At 36.9% G+C, this 17,644-nt stretch overlaps 1 protein-coding gene across 1 annotated transcript in view; it reads left to right on the forward strand.

Moving 5' to 3' along the window:
* Positions 1–17,644, forward strand: part of MLIP (muscular LMNA interacting protein) — a 203,948-nt gene that overhangs the window by 104,797 nt on the left and 81,507 nt on the right. Inside the window, exon 4 of the mRNA XM_016198059.2 lies at positions 10,675–12,237. Within this exon, the coding sequence (XP_016053545.2) occupies positions 10,675–12,237 (1,563 nt within the window). The remainder of the gene's footprint in view (positions 1–10,674; positions 12,238–17,644) is intronic.

Consider the following 17,644-nt stretch of genomic DNA (forward strand, 5'->3'; position numbering starts at 1 on the left):
TGTGTAAGGAAAATAATTCTCAGCTGTGTGTCTTAAGGGAAGTATCTACTGTGGTCCTGGAAACCTCCAGGGTGGGATGAGAAGATCCCATCCCAAAACTTAGCAGCCAGAACGAAAGGTTTCTTTAAGGTGGAGAGCCTTTGGTACAGTAGGAGAAGACCCATGTTTGTGATGGCAAGGAAGAAATGTCAAGGAAAGAAAGTTAGGGAGGGATTTTGAAGGAAAAAATAGGGAGATTTTGCCATTGACTGTCTATTTGTTGTAATGAAATTATAAGATGACTTTAACAAGGTGTAGGCAGAATGTTAGGAATGCAGAGACTGGCTTTGGAGTAAATAGTGGATGGGGAGTTGCCCTTGACAACATGAGTCTGTACTAAGATGTTCTATTTAGGGTCTACCACACCAGGCATTTGTAAGCATCCCAAAGTAGTTGGGAGAATACTTTTATTGGTGAGTTGGCCTTTTGGTGCTACTAGGATCTATGCAAAACTGTGGAGTAGGCATCTTATTTTTGGTGCCACCCCATCTTTATGTCTTCAGCCTTCACTGGCTTCCTGATGCTGTATTCATATCTCCTTCAAGCATCTAGGATGTGGCCTTTTGGTGATAGAAGACTCTCACAGGGCTATCCATACTCAGGTCTACTGGACTAAAACATATATTTCTTCTTGAAGTTTATTCTCAGGTAGTTATTGGAAATATTCTAATCACATAATCAAACATGTTCTCAGTAAGTGGTGATAGGCTTATACATTTTTTGTTGCCCCAGGAAAGGTGATGGAATACCAAGTAGGAGATGTGGGGGTTTCCATTGTCAATGGCGGTAGTTTGATGGGGCCCCTTTGAAGGAGAATATGTAGATGTAATGATATCAGATATAAATAAAGAAAACTATTCTTAATGAAGATATTTTGTGGGTTTTTTTTTTTTTTTTTTTTAATGCACTCTTTTCCTCAATTGATATATTTCTTCCCAAGTTGGTTGTTTATTTTGTTTTCATGTGACTAAATATATAGAGGTCAAACTGGAGTCTAAACATACACTTTGGAATCTTTTTGCCAACAAAGCTTAGTTAGGAGATTATAGTTTATGTTATTAGAGCTCTAAATGAAAAGGCAAAACTCAACCTAATTCCCTAGTAGTGGCTGAATATGATGATTATCATTAATGGAAGATTACTGGATCCTGAAATGTTTGGGAATAGCCATTATTCCTGTTTCCATTTTCCTTAATAATTCATTTCAGTGATGAATAGTATGCCATCATGAAATAAAAATGAGATGAATTCAAAATAAGATGACTATTACCCACAAATTTAAACTAAAGAGAAATAACCAGAGCACGAAAGAAGCCACTCTCAGAAGTTTAATGCAGTCAGTAGTAGAAGTTTAATGTAAAAAGTCTAAAGACTTTCCCATGACTGGATTACTTGGTGCCAGCAACATCAATTTTTCAATCAGAAATGCAGTTAAGTGATTTTCTGACCAACCTGGTAAAAGTGAATCTACTTTAACCTTTTCATAACCTAAGCTAAATGTTATTTTCTATCCATATCTTGTATCTCTTTTCTTTAGCTCCCCTAAATTATCACCAATGTTCATACCTTTCCATACCTGAGCCCTTGACTCCTCTGTGTATAATGCTTCTTTATTCCCCAGGCCCAAGGCTGTTTTGGCCTGGGCTACTTGATACTCTAAGCTCAGCTCAAGTAGCACCTTTTCCTAGAGACAAAGGGATTTGGAGATGGGTTAAGTTTTCTCCTTGATCTTTGTCATTTTTCTTATAGTTTTGTAACATTTTTAGAAAACCTTCAATATAATCCTTTTGATTTAATAATCCTTTTGTTATAATAATTGATTTTATATTTTTTCCTCACTAGACTGAGAACAACTTGAAGTCAAAGTCTGTCTTTTGTTTATTTCTCTATCCAGTGCAGTGTCTTGAACATAGGTGAAGTTCAATAAGGTGTATGAACAGAGAAATATTTAGAAGTTTACGTCCTTGAAGTTCTTTCTCAGATATTGACTTCTTCGTAAAGTCTACTTTAGTCCTTTCAGTGAAAGCAAACTCTCCCTCAATTTAATTCTGATAGCTTTTTTTCCTGAACATTTTTTATTATAATTATCCTATTACAGCATGTATTATAACTATTAAGATTCGTACCTTATCTTCCCTAACAGACAGTAAAGTCTTTATAGGTAAAGATCCTGTTAAATCCATTTCTATTGAACATTTTGTTCCCTATAGTAGTTACTGTATTATCTTGAATAATAGTATAAATATTGGGTTGAGTGTATTTTTGTTCCAAATGTTTTTATTGTAGTGGTATGTAGAATTTAAATTTTAAAGTGTAAGTCAAGAGTAAAAATGCTATGTAAACAGTTGAATTAAAATCCTCATAAATAAAATTCAGAAAAAAAGTAATGTTTTTGAATATTGGTGTAAAGGTGTCAGAATTGTCTTACCCAGGGACAGTATTAGAGTTCCAAGAGAGGTGAATATACACATACGGACACAGAGTGATTTGTCTGAAAGACCTATAATAAAATCTGGAGTTAAGACAATGATAATGGGAATAAAAAGAGAAACTTATGGGGTAGAGTTAACTGAATTGTTTTATTGACACTATATGAGGAAAATCAACAATGCGTGAAATTTATAACCAAGAAACTGGATGAATGTTGGATTAATTGGGGAATGAATAACATGTCTTGGGAAGGGATAGGAAGAGGTAAGGCATCCAAGGGTAGTTTGAGATGAGATGTCTTGCTAGCATAGCATGATGATATCTAAAAGGAAGGTGGGGGTGTGAATCTGGAACATAGAAGAGATCTGGGAGACCAGAGGTATTTGCTGCATAAATTAAAGTAATGAGAATGGAGATATTTACTTATGGAAACAACATAGAACAAGAAGGCATAAGATACAAGTCAGGGAACAGGAAAACATAAAGGGCCTATGAGAGAAGGGAAGCCACTGAAAGAGACTGAGAAGGGACCGAAGAAGCTAGAGAGAGGGCTTCATGCGATGGAAACTAAAGGGACTTTCACCAAAAGAGTAGTCTATGAACCAGCTCAAATACCTAAATACATAATATTTAATTAAATTAATTGGTTTTTTAAAGGTTGCTCAGTAATTATTTTGTAGAACTCAGATAAATCTAGTATCAATCATATCAACCTGGGAATACAGAAAAATAACTGATGACTTTTATAATAATAATATAGTAATAAATAGTAACTTTCTGGCAGTGTGAAGTACTTTGAGTACTGAACTAAGGTTATCAAATATGAAGCACAATTGTTCTCTTTTATGCTGAGAGACCTCGTGGAGAGGGATGCTTTTCTTTACAACATTGTACTTTCATAGTTTCTTGCTGCCTTGCCAGGTTGTCTTACTGTATGCTAGCAAGTAATTCTGCCAAGTGGACAGCCAGGTTAATATGTGCTGATGTTTGGTTAGGGACGACGGGTGAGTTGGGAGATTTAAAAGACCCAGGTTAAATCTGAGGAAAGGATCAGAGGCCTTTTGCTGACATAGCTGGATATGAAACACTAGGAGACTCTAAGGGAAATGTGTCCCCTGTAAGGTAGGAAGGGCAACCTCTCTCCTTAGTGAGGATTATCAGGATCAGAAGATGTGGAGGGATGAGGCCAGGGGTATGGGGTCTGACCTGGCCACAGTCTCAATTCAGAATATGGGAGCCCTTTCACTCTTCCAGGTCAGCCCCTAGAGCCTTGCCCCCCATCTCCTACTTGGAGCCACACCTCCTCTGTGCTCTCTCCTACTCTAGGAGAGCCAAATGAGGTTCCCTAACATCTGACCAGTTCAGCTACAGGAGAGGTACCTGGCACCTTTTATTAAAATATCATATAATATTATTTATTAAAATAAAATTTAATATAATATAAAATATTATAAATGTAATACAAGGAAAAATAAAACATAAAACAAAGTTCAATAAAACATGGCCCTCAAAGTTTTCTAAATCTGAAAATTAGGAGGTTATTTGGTGACTTTAATGAGAACAGTATGAGTGAAGTGGCAGGGGCACAAATTAAGTTGAGGAATGGATAGATGATGAGGAAAGGGAGGTCGTGCATTGAAGGGATTATATGGAAAAATAAAAATGAGGCAGGCAACTGACTGGCCATGCTCTTCTGGGTAATTACTTGTAATCATAAACCTTAGTTTTCTCATTTGCAAAATGGGGTGATTATATCAACCTCTTTTATGAAGATCAAATGAAATTATATATTATAAATATAATGAGATTTCATATATTTATTTATATTTATACATAAACTGTTCATAACAGTTCCTGGCCCATGATAAGTTCTTGACAAGTAATTTACTATATTTAAGAAGTCTAAGAAGGCAGCATACTTTGGGGTACAGAGTGAGGAGCATGTGAGGAGGGAGAGGTGTTAATTTTTGGTTCAAATGTAGCTTGTATGTAAGAACTGAGGAGAGACATGGAGAATAAGAACAGAAGAACTAGCTGAGGTCAAATGAAGGAGGTTCTTACATAAAATTCTGGGAGATTTGGTCATTAGCTCACATATTTATTAAGTACCTAGATTTCATGGATCCATGAAAAAGGGATAACAATTAAGCATTTGGATAGGGCATCAGACATAGAAATCTTCATTATACCCCTGGGGCCTCAATGTTATAATGAAATACTCTATTCATTCCAACACATTGTATGATAATAGCCTTTATATGTCTCTGTTGTTCCAGTATATTTGTGAGCCTCATCATGACAAAAAAAACACCTTCCTGCCTTCTGGTCCCCATCACCTAACACAATGTCTGGGACACTTGTAGGTGCTTTGAAAGTGCCTGATGAGTGGATAAATGAATGAATGATCCTCTGTTTCACATTACCCCTATGATATAAATAGGGAATAGAGGTCATTATATGAACTGTCTTAACCCATAGCTGAGAGAAAAGTGTCACAGAGGATGAAAGAGAGCCGAGGACTCCTGCCTCATAATTTAGCTCTTGCTCCATATTTTACTTATTAAAACAAATCATCCATACCTAGCTTTCAGCTTTAGAGAGTTAAAGATTGAAGACTTTGAAAAAAGCTGGTAGGTTAAACGTCTATGTTGGATTCTGCTAACTGCTGGGAGGACTAGCTTAGAATGACAGAAGTAGTTCCTGAAAAATGGCATTTATATTAAGATGCCAGGAAGTAATGTGCACCTCACCATCATCTGGACAACACTCTAGCTGCATGCTGAGCAGAGCTACATGGGGTTAGACAGTGAAGAAAACAAAGAGAGAGTCTGGCTTGCTCAAGTAGGTGAGAAGTGATCCATGTGGTGACTCAGATTCTAGGAGGGCCCTCTCGATCTTATAATTGCCTTGAGGCAGTTGTAATGATTAAAAATGTAAAGGCCCTCATTCTTTTGTTAGACACGTTCCTGACCAAATGATTTTTAAAAATATATTTATTTGTTTTTGAATTTAAAAGTATAGTTGGCATACAATATTATATTAGTTTCAGGTGTGTAATATAGAGATTAAACCTTACAGTGTGATTACCACACCAAAGTCTAGTAACCATCTGTCACCATGCAAATTTTTCACCACAATATTGAATATATTCCCTTTGACCTTTGAGTAAAATCACCAGGTGCTGATTTCATTTTTTTAACCACCTTTCTCTAGTGATCTTCCCACTGACACCTTCCCATTTCCCTTCTGGTTTAGGGTGAGGATATGATTCTGTCCTCTTAATGTTTTTGTCACCATCTATGGTGAGGGAGACTGGACACACTTAGAATTTTTCTGACTCAGTGGGAGGCCCCAGGCTCTCACCTTCCTGGTGGCCTGTTGCTTCCTCTGGCTGGAACATCATTTGTACCATCAGCTCAAGGGACAGAGGAAGGACATTTGTGGGAAATCAAGTTGCAGGAAGATGATGGGGCCTTTAAAAAGGAGGGTCTCCTGACTTGATGTCAGAACTTAAATTTTCTTCCTCTCTGGTGAGGTAAGACTGAATTGGCCATCAGAGTCACTGTTCTCTCCACCTCCTACCCACTCTCACTGCCTGGAGTCTATAGCAGAGTTAGAGGGAGGTGATGAGGCCTTCTTTAAGGAGACATTATGTCCCTGTTCTGTGTACTTTTGTTCCTACATCTACAGGACACTTTACTTCTTCATTCCTGCAGGAAGGCAATATGCCATGCACTAGACACTAGGGGAATAAACTTAAAAGGCACAGTGCCTACCTTCAAGGAACTTGAAAAACAAATGCACCTGAAAACAATGACAATGAAAGGTAACACGTTCAGGGAGCAAAGGGAAATGTAGGGGGAGGACACCTAAATCAGCCTCGAACCTCAGGAAAGGTTCACATTGTGTGAGCTGAAGTGTAAAAGATTAAGTGCAAGTTTTCTGGGCCCACAGGCAGTGCCTAGGCATTTCTGAGAATGGGCCGAGAAGTACCAACATATAAGAAACAGACAGGGACAGAGAAGTACCTAGTGATGAAATAGAGGCCAAAGATAAAGCAGTTTTAAAAAGGAGGGAGAGATTGGAAGTGTCAGATTCCAGGGAGAAATCAGAAAAGATAAAGGATTTAAGTGCCTGTTGGGTTTAGGAAATGATAAATCATTGTAGACATGGATAACAGTGTCTGTAGAAGAGTGGGGGTGGGGAACTGTTCAGAAGCCAGTGGGAAGTGTATTAGTTTTCCATTGCCGAATAACAGATCTCCATAAATTTAGTGGTTTAAAAAAAAACATGTTTGTTCTATTTATTTTCTCTGTTACTTTGATCTCTAACCTTTTGATTCACTTTTAAAGAACTCACTTGATTAGGTAATACCCACACAGGATATAATCTCCTGTTTGATTAACTTCAAGTCACCTGATGAGGGACTTTAATTACATCTGAAAAATTTCTTCATCTCTGCCAGGTTCTATTAGTTAGAAGCAAGTCACAGCTTCCATTTATACTCAAGAGGAGGAGATTATATAAGAACAGGATTCTGGGAAGTCACTTTTGGGTGTGTTGGCCACAAAAAGGAAATCAATACAGTGATTGTATGGTACAGATATAACTGCCAAGAAAACAGCATGGGCCTGTAACTATGGGAAAGACAGGATCCACAAAGATCTTCGTGTACGTGTGTGCACACATTTCTGATTAGCTTTTGCTACTTAACAAACCATGCCAAAATTTAGCATTTATAAACAGCACCCTTCTATTTAGCTCAGAAATGTGCCAGTCAGCAGTTTGGCCAGGTTCAGCCAGGCGGTTCTGCAGGTCTGGGTCAGGCTCAGCTGGTCTTTGCTGTTGTTCACTTATGTGTCTGCGATTGGCTGCTGGGTTGGTTGGTATGTGGTTAGCTGCTTGGTGGCTCTTTAGCTGAGATGTAGTCTTGCATTTCCCAGCAGGCTAGCTGGGCTCATTCCCACTATGGCCATGTTCTGCACTCAGCAAGCCTTAGTAAGCTCACTGCTTTTCTAGCCTCTGCTTCTGTTATCACATTTGCTAATGTTCCACTGACCAAAACAAATTATATGGCCAGTTGAGACAAAGGGGTGAAGAAAAGGACTTTGCCTCTTCGATGAAAAGACTAGAGAATGGTGGAAATTCTTACAATTCCTTAAATGGTATTATTATGTTTTTAAAGATTGGAAGAATTCCGCTTTATATTTATGTTAGGTTAAGAAAGCTAGTAAAAAAAAGAAAAAAAAGAAAGAAAGGATGAATATATAGCATAAAAAGATAACTGATGAAATGTGATCCCTAAGAAAACAGGAGCTTCTGTGACTCTGAGTACACAGAGAAAATTTACCTTTTAAAAAGTGAAAAGTCATAATTTTTCTAGAATAAAGGAAAATGAGGGTAGATCCAAAAAATTGGATTTTCCTGGTAATCTCAGCTTTCCTTGGAGAAAAGGAATCTAGGTTGTCTGTTGAGTACAGTGAGGGGATGGTGGGAAAAGGGTTTGTAGTGAGTGTTAACTTTTTGGAAGATCTATTGTTCAGAACAGGAGAGAAAGCTGATGACAGCAGAGCATTGCAAGCATCCTCTGTTACTGAGATTATTGTGAATGTTTTCCAGAGTTCAGGATAGTCTTTCTAGGAAAAGAGAGTTTCGAGAATGACTTTGGAGGAGGTGTGTGGTAAAGGGCTCAAGGAATCAGAGGGGGGCTTCAGGCTGGAGTGCATAGTCGGGCAGCTCTGAGAAACAAAGGAATCAACAAAGATCAGGTTAGAAATTAACAGTGGAAAAGGAGAGCAGGTTTGAGGGAGAAGGAATTAGAGCATCAGTAACAAACAGCACGAGGAGTTATTAATGGGAGAGAATGAAGGGATGGAACTAATTTACAGACATCCATAGAGAAGCAAGGGATTTACAGGGAAGAGGTAACATCTAGTCTGGGCTGCTTGACTGAGCATTTTACAGGTATTCATTCTTTCTTTCTGCGTAAAATTCATGACCTTAGCTCCTCATTTTAAAAACTTATTGATGAGAGGAACTCGGGGCAAAAAACATTTTTCATTAAGAAATGCATTCTTTAGAACTCTGGTGCCACATTTTTATATTGGTATAAACTAGAATAATATCCGGGTGTATTTGCAAATTAAACAAGTATATTACAAATGGCTATTAATATGGTGGATAGGAAATTATAACATATGTAGATTAATTTAGACAATAAACATTCATAGATTTTCAGAGTTTTTCTCTTAGAAGTTCTTCAAAATCAACTATTAAAAAGTACAATAAAATTCTGAGTTACTTATATTAGATAAAATATGACTTAATGCAGTAGAAAATTTGGTAATTAGAATCTATACTCTTGAGGAAGTTTGAGGGAATAGCATTTTCTTCTGAACAAGACCCTCAAAATTATAGCCCTATGATTTTGTCATGATACTTTGATGGATAATCAGGATAAATTAATGTTTGTCATATAAATTGAAGTTATTTGGAAACATGACTGAAAAGATAATGAGATTTTTGGGCTCTATTATTAATTTATAAAATTCTTTACCAAAAGCTGTGGCATAATATGAAAAGCCACCTTACTGGGTCTTGAAATGTCTTCATTCCTTCTGTGAAGAGAGACCATCATTAGAAAGAATAAGAGGAGACTTTTCATTTATGGCTAACCACATGAAACAGTTGCATAACCACAGCTAAGCAGAATTGTTTCTAAGTAAAACTTACATGAGGGCATTTTTGAGTTTTCTTTCTCAATTTGATTGAATTCTGCTTCATTTTCTCAGTTATCCCTCATTTTCAGATATTCTGGGTTATGCCAGGATACTCAAATATTATTTATTGGGGCAAGAATTCTGTGTGGCAACTACACATGTGAATTTACATATAAAAAGAAATGAATATTTTGAGTATGTTTGCTCAGCAACTTGAAAGTTTGAGGTGAGTTGTTTGAATTTATTAGTTTTAAATATTTTTAGAACTCAAAACTCTATGATATGAAGGTCTTTACATTAGAGCTGATGGACACCTTAAGATGGACACCTTAAGCAAAACCAAGAACTATCTTTTACTGAATTTATAAATCAACCTTTTATTATGTTTAAATATTATGGTTATACATTTTCCTGCTATGTAATGCAAAAAATATATACATATAATATCACTTAATAAATATTCATTAATTCCCTAAATTCTTTATCAGACACAAGTAGTTTCCTTTCTCTTATGAATTAATAGAATAAAATCAATCGTTTTAAAAGAAAACCTGTGTTTAAATGATTTGACTTTAGAATCACTTATAATTTCAATATTTGTTTTCAAGTACTGGTGATTTTTAAAGGAGCACAGGAATACATATACCCCATTATTTCACAGGCTATCCCTAACCTTTCTTGACAAGGACACATAATTTCTTTATTTTCTTTTTATTTTGTGTGTAATTGATGGGTTGCATTGTATCAGGCATATTACATTTGTAAAGTACTCTGGACTCCTTTATATGAAAGAATACGTATTCCTTTCAGTATAACCAAGTCCTTTGTTATGTGTTCATCCTGGCAAGAAATTAGGGGAAATATTGCTTGTGAGCTAAAATTCCCTCTCTGTTTTGGACTTTGCTTTCACTCTCTCACTGTTTATCATTGTATGCTGATGTTTGAATTCTGGGCATTTTTTTAGGTTCACAATATGTAGGAGTAGTCCAAATTTTTAGAATTTCAAACTTTGAATATGTTAAAAAATTTTAAGGATTGTAGTCATTATTATTATATTATGATTTATATTCTTACAATGGGAGGAAATCTATTTTTTCCCCCCAAGGTGAATTTTGAAATTTATATTGATGGTGATTTAAATCTTTTCAAATCACACAGTTCCAGATTAAGATAACTCTTTTAGCTTTTGTCAATGAATTATTTTCTAAATGGAAATATGCAAATACAATTTAATATTGACGCTCATTCTGGGGACTACATATATAATCCTGGTATACAATACCTCACAGTTTATTTATATTTTATTTCAAATTCAAAACAATGCCTCATCAGCAAAACAGAATTTCTTCCATTCTTACCGAGGTGTAAGGTGCCTCTTTCATGTAAACTAATAGAACTGGTTGCATAAACACACAAGTGCCAAGAATATTTTGATAGTTTCACAAATAATGTCCTGTTACAATCTGTCTATTTCTCTTTCCTCCAGTTAACTTCTTCTTCCACTACCTCTGAGCAGCTTGCCTGTAAACCACCTGCTTTCTCCTTTGCTTCTCCAACTAATCAGCCACCGCCACCCGGGCCCGTTGGCCTCGAGGGAGCCTCTGTCCTGCAGGAGTCGCACACTAGGCGGCTGGATGGCAGTGGGGCCCTGGTGGAAGAAACAGCCACGTATTTTCAAACTGCCGCTCACTCTTCACCCTTTTTTGCACCGAAGGGCGCCTCCTCGACGTCACAGTTTCCCCATTCCACTCCGTTACCAGGTTCTAATTTATCCAGTCCCAGCGAAGCAGGTCGAGGACCTGGACTGGCCTTGGATGAGCTGAGGAAGACGACAGCAGTCTCGCATGGCCTTAGCCCCGGGGAAAGCCTGAGAACATCTCCACGACCCTCCACTGCTCCTCTGAAGTCGAATTCAGCCTCCTACATACCCGTCCGCATAGTCATGCACTCCCTCTCTCCAAGCCCAAAACCATTTACCTCCTCTCTCCATGGCTCTTCTTCCACGATCTGTAGCCCAGTGTCATCTAGTGGAAATCTCTCAAAATCAGGGTTGAAATCCCCGGTGCCCTCCCGGCTTTCTCTTCTCACCGCCATCCTCAAGTCAAACCCTTCTCATCAGAGACCCTTGTCCCCCGCATCCTGTCCCACTTTCTCTCTCAACTCCCTGGCTTCATCCACACTCACACTTGATCAAAAAATAAAGCAAACCCCATCCACGCCTAAAAAATCTCTCTCAAGTTGCTCACTGAGAGCTGGGTCTCCGGAGCAAAGGGGACACCAGGGTCCTGAACTTAGCCAGCCATCCTTCCGCTTACCTTTTTTCACCCAGTCTGCTCCCCTTTCTCAGGCGCTCCCCCTTTCTCCCACAAAACATGAAAGCAGCAGCCTTGCTTCTTTGAAGGTAGAGAAAACACCATCATCCACTTCTTTGAAGAGCAATCCAGCCCCCTCCCTGCTACAAACAAATACGAGCCCTGTAGGTCTTCCTCCTGCTCCACGAAGCTTTTCTCCTTTTTCTTGGGAGAGCAAAAGGGGTTCTGACCTCAGGGGTCCAGAAAAGCCCAGGGATATCTACACATATCCTTCTGCATCAGCCTCCTCTCCGTTACCTTCCTCATTTCCCACTAACCAAAGAGCCACACTCCCCTCTCCAGAGAAGAGTTTCCATCCTTCCCCAACCCTTTCCGACCTGATACACAGATCCCAGCGAGCAGCACCACAGCTCTCCGGCCAAGGGCAGAATCCTTCCGTGCCTCCTTCACGGCCTGTCCCCGGTGCTAGATCTGCCTCTCTTCCCAAGCTGGGGTCCTCCCCTCTCCCTCATGCTAATCTTCCCACCCAGGCGCTCCAGCCCAGTCTTTCAGCACTGCACCCAAATTGTGGCATTGGCACCTTGCCTTCAAGACTTGGGAAATCAGAAAGCTCAATATGTGACCATAGGGCACCTGCTTCAACCCCATCACCTCCCACCTCTCTAACAAGAAACAAGGAGCCGATTTCACCTTGTGCATTTTCCATGTCAACAGACCCTGAAAATAAGAAACCCAAGGTATTTTTTTGCACGTTGCATGGTGCATGCTTATTTTGAAATATGGAAGAAGTTTTTCTTTTTTTTTTTTTGCAGGGGGGAAAATCAGTAATTATGACATTTTGTTCCTACAGGGAAGTAGAGAAAGTGCAAGGGTGGGGGTGGGGCTCGCTAGGATTTGGTATATCTGAATGTGGAGATGAATCATAGTCTGTCTAAAATTGTGCATGTTTCTGTGAAACTCTTTGATTTTGCAAACCCTCCTATTATAACTTCTTATAGTTATAGCTTCAGGCATAATATGAGTTATATCATTGATTCCAAAGATAGAATTTAAAGCAGCTAGTTGAGATTTGGGAATATGATACATTTCTACTTATTTGATAATATGGACTCAATTATCCATCAAAATATCCTATACTGATAGAATAGCAGGCAGGGTTAGTGTAAAATGGAATATTATCTTAGATCGAGGCCCGTATTCTTGCCAAGCCAATTTTAAAACTTTCTGTTTCCTTTGCCATCATTCACTTATTATTTGTCATCATTCATTATTAATTTTTCCCCCTTCTACCAGACTGATTTCTTTATTGCTCTTCACACCTCACGCTAAATCAATATGGATTTAGCTATATACATGTAGGGCAAAAGGGAATAGAAATTTCCTTTATATATGAAAGTGATTTGATTTATAATAAACACTAAAAATGAAGTAATTATATGAAACACAGAAAGAATAGATAGGCTGTGTATAAGAAAATAGAATTAAGAAAGGAGAAATATTGGCTTTTAAATGCTCTGAAGCACCCCACTGAGCAGAAACTGGTGTTTATTTTAGTATGAGAAGGGAAATATTTGAAGGGGTGACCCATAGAGTTCATTTCTTCTGGAGGAAGGCAACCCTGCTCTAGAGCATGCCTGCTTCCCAACTATTTTCAGATAATTTAAAATGTGGATATTATACACCCAGAATTTGGTCACTGTTATATAAATACAATAAAATTATGAAGGTGCTTGTATCAAGAGGGAATTGGGATTTTCAATTTGGTGCATTGAAATAACACAGTTTTAGAGCTTCTAAGTTCCATAGAGATTGTGTTCAACTCTGTTTGAATGATAAACTTAAGATGGAAAAGGTAAATCAACCCACATGCTCTTGTTAATGATGTTCCAATATAATTCAACTTAAAATGCATGTATTTAACACCATGTGTATAAATGTGCTCCCATGTGTGTGTGTGTATAAGGAACGTAAGAGAATTTTCTGTCTTAAAAATTTTTATTCATTAAAAAAAGACATATACATAATATGGAGAAACTATATAGAATTATTAAATCTACAATAAAGCTAGAAAACAAGTATAAGGAAATATTAACATAGTATAATACAGATTACATATAATCGTGTGCTGAATTTGATATAATAAAAATATTATTATAAGATATAGTTACTATAAATATCAGGCCTGTGGAAATATTTAGCATTTCGTTTAATGAAGAGAAAAGGAGTTGATACTTTAGAAATGTTAAGTAACTTGCCCACATACATAGAAGATGATGACAGGGGAATATAGGTGGAGACATAAGATTGGCCTACCATCGAATAGTGATGGTAATAGTAATCATGATTACAGTAACAGATAGCAAATGCTTTCTGTGAATCAAGAAATATCCTAGTAGTTATACAAAATTGTTAAAAATTAATTAAAAGGGACTATGTCAGTTAATTTTTATGACCATATGAGGTTGGTAATATTATTTTTTCCATTTTATACATCAGGAAACTGAAGTTCAGTGAATAGCTTGGCCAGGTCACATATCTTGTGGTGGTGGGCTGATGTAATTGATTTAAGTCTAGTGATTCTTGAAGCCATTTTCTTTATTACTATGCTTTATTGCTACAAAATGAAAACTTGTATTAATTATTATTTTAGCCTTATTTAACAATTATCATGAAGGAAATCATTATTATTATGGAATAATGATAAGAATGATCAATTTATATAATATTTGGGTCATTTAAAAATGTATATTTAGAGATTATTAAATCCTTGTATTTTAAACTTTCAAAGAAAATGGGATAGAGAATATCTAACTGTTTTTACAATTCTGAATTTGAAAATCATATTTATTTGAGGTGAAGTGACCTAGTGATTATCATTTTAACATATGTGTGATTATGGGATTCATTTGTGGTGCATTAAAAAAACCTGGTGATCTGAACATTACCATTCCCTGAATTTATTAACAATTGTTTCTTAAACCACATTACCATTTACTTAAATCATTCATTACCTTTATGAAAAGTGATTGTACTCTAGAGGCTTCTTCTAAGTGTTTCTGTTTGTGGTTCACTTTGCTTTGTTCATGTTCTGTCCTGATTTTGGAGAGAGTTGGAGGAGGATCAGCCCAGAGGGACTTTTGATGAAGTCAAGGCCTTTTTTGTCCTAAAATCAAGTTTGTTAAAGACTTGTTTTTCCACAGCTCACTTACTGCTCCCAGTATTAAAGCATTTGCCCTATATTTTGTTTTACTTTTTTTATTTCCAAGTTAAAAATTAAGCTTATAGAAATGCATGATAAATTTGATGTAAATTAAAATATGAAAATATGAAGAAATAATAATTTATCTATTTTTACTTGTTGCTTTAAACAGGAAAATGTTTCTTGTAATAGATAAAACTTATGATAACTTCTGCAAAATTAGTCACCCTCTGAGACATGCTATTGTTCATTTATTTCTTCCTTGCTTCTTGCTATTATCTCCCCAGGTAAAAATCAGTCTGCACATTTTTTTATTGCAAACTATTATTTGCAGAAATTGTAACTTGAGTACAAAAGTTCATTAAAGTAGATTATGGAATAGATAAATTTTATTCCAGTTTCTTTTGATGTTTGACTAGTTTTTATTAAATTGTTAAGATTATTTTATAGATTGATAGGAGAAAACAGACAAAAGCTTTGGGATATCAAAGAACTTATATGCCTTTACAGACTTTACAGATTGTTTCTTGTCTTGTTCCTTCCACTGTGGTGCTAATATGAACATAGGGCTATCTTTGAAATCAAAGAGCTTCAGATATAGATCAGCTTCCCTTAGTACCAGATCCTGAAAGGATAGAGGTCCTGGAATACAAATGGCCATCACATTAAAACATGAATATTTGAAGGACATTAGTTCAAAGTCTGGGCCCTGCTGGCCTTTGATATTAAAATAAAATGGAACAGTAGAGCACGCTGAGATAAATTCAGGTACAAATTATGTTTAATATTTCTTTTTCATAGATTGAACATTAAGGTTCTGAATCTATTTGCATTAGTTTGATATAGCTGATGTATTTTAATTTCAGATATAATTAAGAATATGATTTCACAATATGATCATTATGATCATGGCAGTAGACAGGATGGACATTTCCCTGGATGCTGCTTAGGCTACTCTTGGATCAACATCTAGGTTGGGAAAGCCTTAATATCACAAAATTAATCCATGGAGTTGTATTTGGGTTCCAATATATTTTGCCTTTATTTATGAAATAGTTTAGATTTTTTCCTAGTGAGTTATTATGATGTTCCATACATTTGCCCACTCACCCAAGACGGTGCGTGCCTGTGTTGGCCTTAAAGTTATTTGGAAACAGCATATTTAAGGAATTAGTTGGGAGCTTTTTGATATTTCATGAACTTCTAGCTGGTATTTTATTTATAAACTCTCGTTCCTTTAAGGCATCAAAGCATTTCTAAATATATCACACTGGAAACTTGGTGGCAACAGTCTCTAAGTAACTTCTGCCATTTCTTCTAATGCATATGTAATCTGGGAAATGAGCAATATGAAATATACCTCCAGGAGCTAAAACAGTTAATGTGGGTTCCAACAAATCACTCATTCACTTAATAAATATGTACTGGGTGCTTATTATGTGCAAGGCACTTTTCAAAGTTGTAAGGATATATCGCAACAAATAAAACAGCCAAAACCCCTGCTCACAGAAAGTTTTTATTCTGTGGTGGAACAGAAACAATCAACAATAACCTCCCTCCTCAAATAAGTAAATTTTCTTGTGTGTTAGAGGTCATATGTGGTGATGAAAAGTATAGCAGGGTAAGGGATGGTGTTACAAATTAATATTGTACTGTCAAGATAAGTTTCTTTCAGAAGGCGACATCCAAGGAGGTGTTATTCATAGAGAGTATAGTTAGGAAAAATCCCCGAGGCCAGAGTGTTTGGCAGGTACAATGAACAGGGGAGCCTGCGTGGCCAGAGTCCAGTGAGTGAGGGGAAGCTGAGGGTGTCAGAGGGAGATGTAAGTGCGAGCTATTGTAGGCTGTGAGGTCTTGCAGGCCACTTCTAAGTCTTTGATTTTTAATTTGAGTAAGACAGGAAGCAATTGGGGGGTTTTGAGTAGATAACTAACAGTCTTATCTATCTGGCTGCTGTGTTAAGAACAGACTCTGAGAGGTGAGAGGGGAAGTAAGGAGACCTTCAGAGGCTATTACAACAATCTAGGCAAGTGATGGTGGCCCTGGGAGGTGATAGCAGTGAAGGCAAAGGGAATATTTCTGTATATATTTTGTAGGTAGAGTAACAAGCATTCAGTAATCATAAAAGCCAGCCATAGGTGAAATGTTAAAACAGCTGAAACTACACAGATGTATCTTCTTGTTTCCTTTTTTCTGTTTGTCCCACTGTCTTTTACTGTTCCTCCTTCTCCACAAAGTTCTTGATGTCTTTCTGGGGATTCTAGATTTTCCATGGTTCTCCCATTCCTGCTGTCTGTCACTTCCATCATTTTGCTAACCTATGCTGTGTCCCATTCTCTTTGCTTTTCTCCAGCTAGGCTTTCTGGATTCATTTTAGCAATGATTTACACTCAAGTATCAGCGATTGACAAAAGCTTCTTTTTCACCCCTTGGGAGAATTTTGCATTTTAATTGAGGGGGTGGGGGCTTGCGCAGTTTAATTCATACTTAAAAAAAACAACAGTGGTTCAAGGTCGTGAGTTCAAATCTTGAAAGTTCAGTTCATTGAAGGGAGGTGACTTTAGGAACTTAACTCATTGGAAATGTGTTTAGGGCTGCTTGAAAAGGGAAAGAGAGTCTCTAACATCTAAGACATGGACAGTACATGAGGAATTAAAATTTTGGGTTTTCATGTCCCCTGAATCAGCATAATTTTCAGTTAAATACTTCAATGTAGGTCAAATATCTGCTGAATATCTGCTGAATATCTGTTCTTACCAGGATGATATTAGGTGTTGAAAATAATATGAAATATCTCCCCTAAAACATGTATCAAGCTAATAGGGATGGCAAAAATACAAAAATATAATACAAGGAAATAAATGCTATACATTTATAGTGGTAGAAACACACAAGGATAAATTAGCCATGAAGAGGGGTCCTGGGAAAAAATCCAGGAAATTTTC

This window comes from Miniopterus natalensis, chromosome 5, assembly GCF_054644295.1.
Source record: "Miniopterus natalensis isolate mMinNat1 chromosome 5, mMinNat1.hap1, whole genome shotgun sequence".
In the NCBI taxonomy this organism is placed as follows: domain Eukaryota; kingdom Metazoa; phylum Chordata; class Mammalia; order Chiroptera; family Miniopteridae; genus Miniopterus; species Miniopterus natalensis.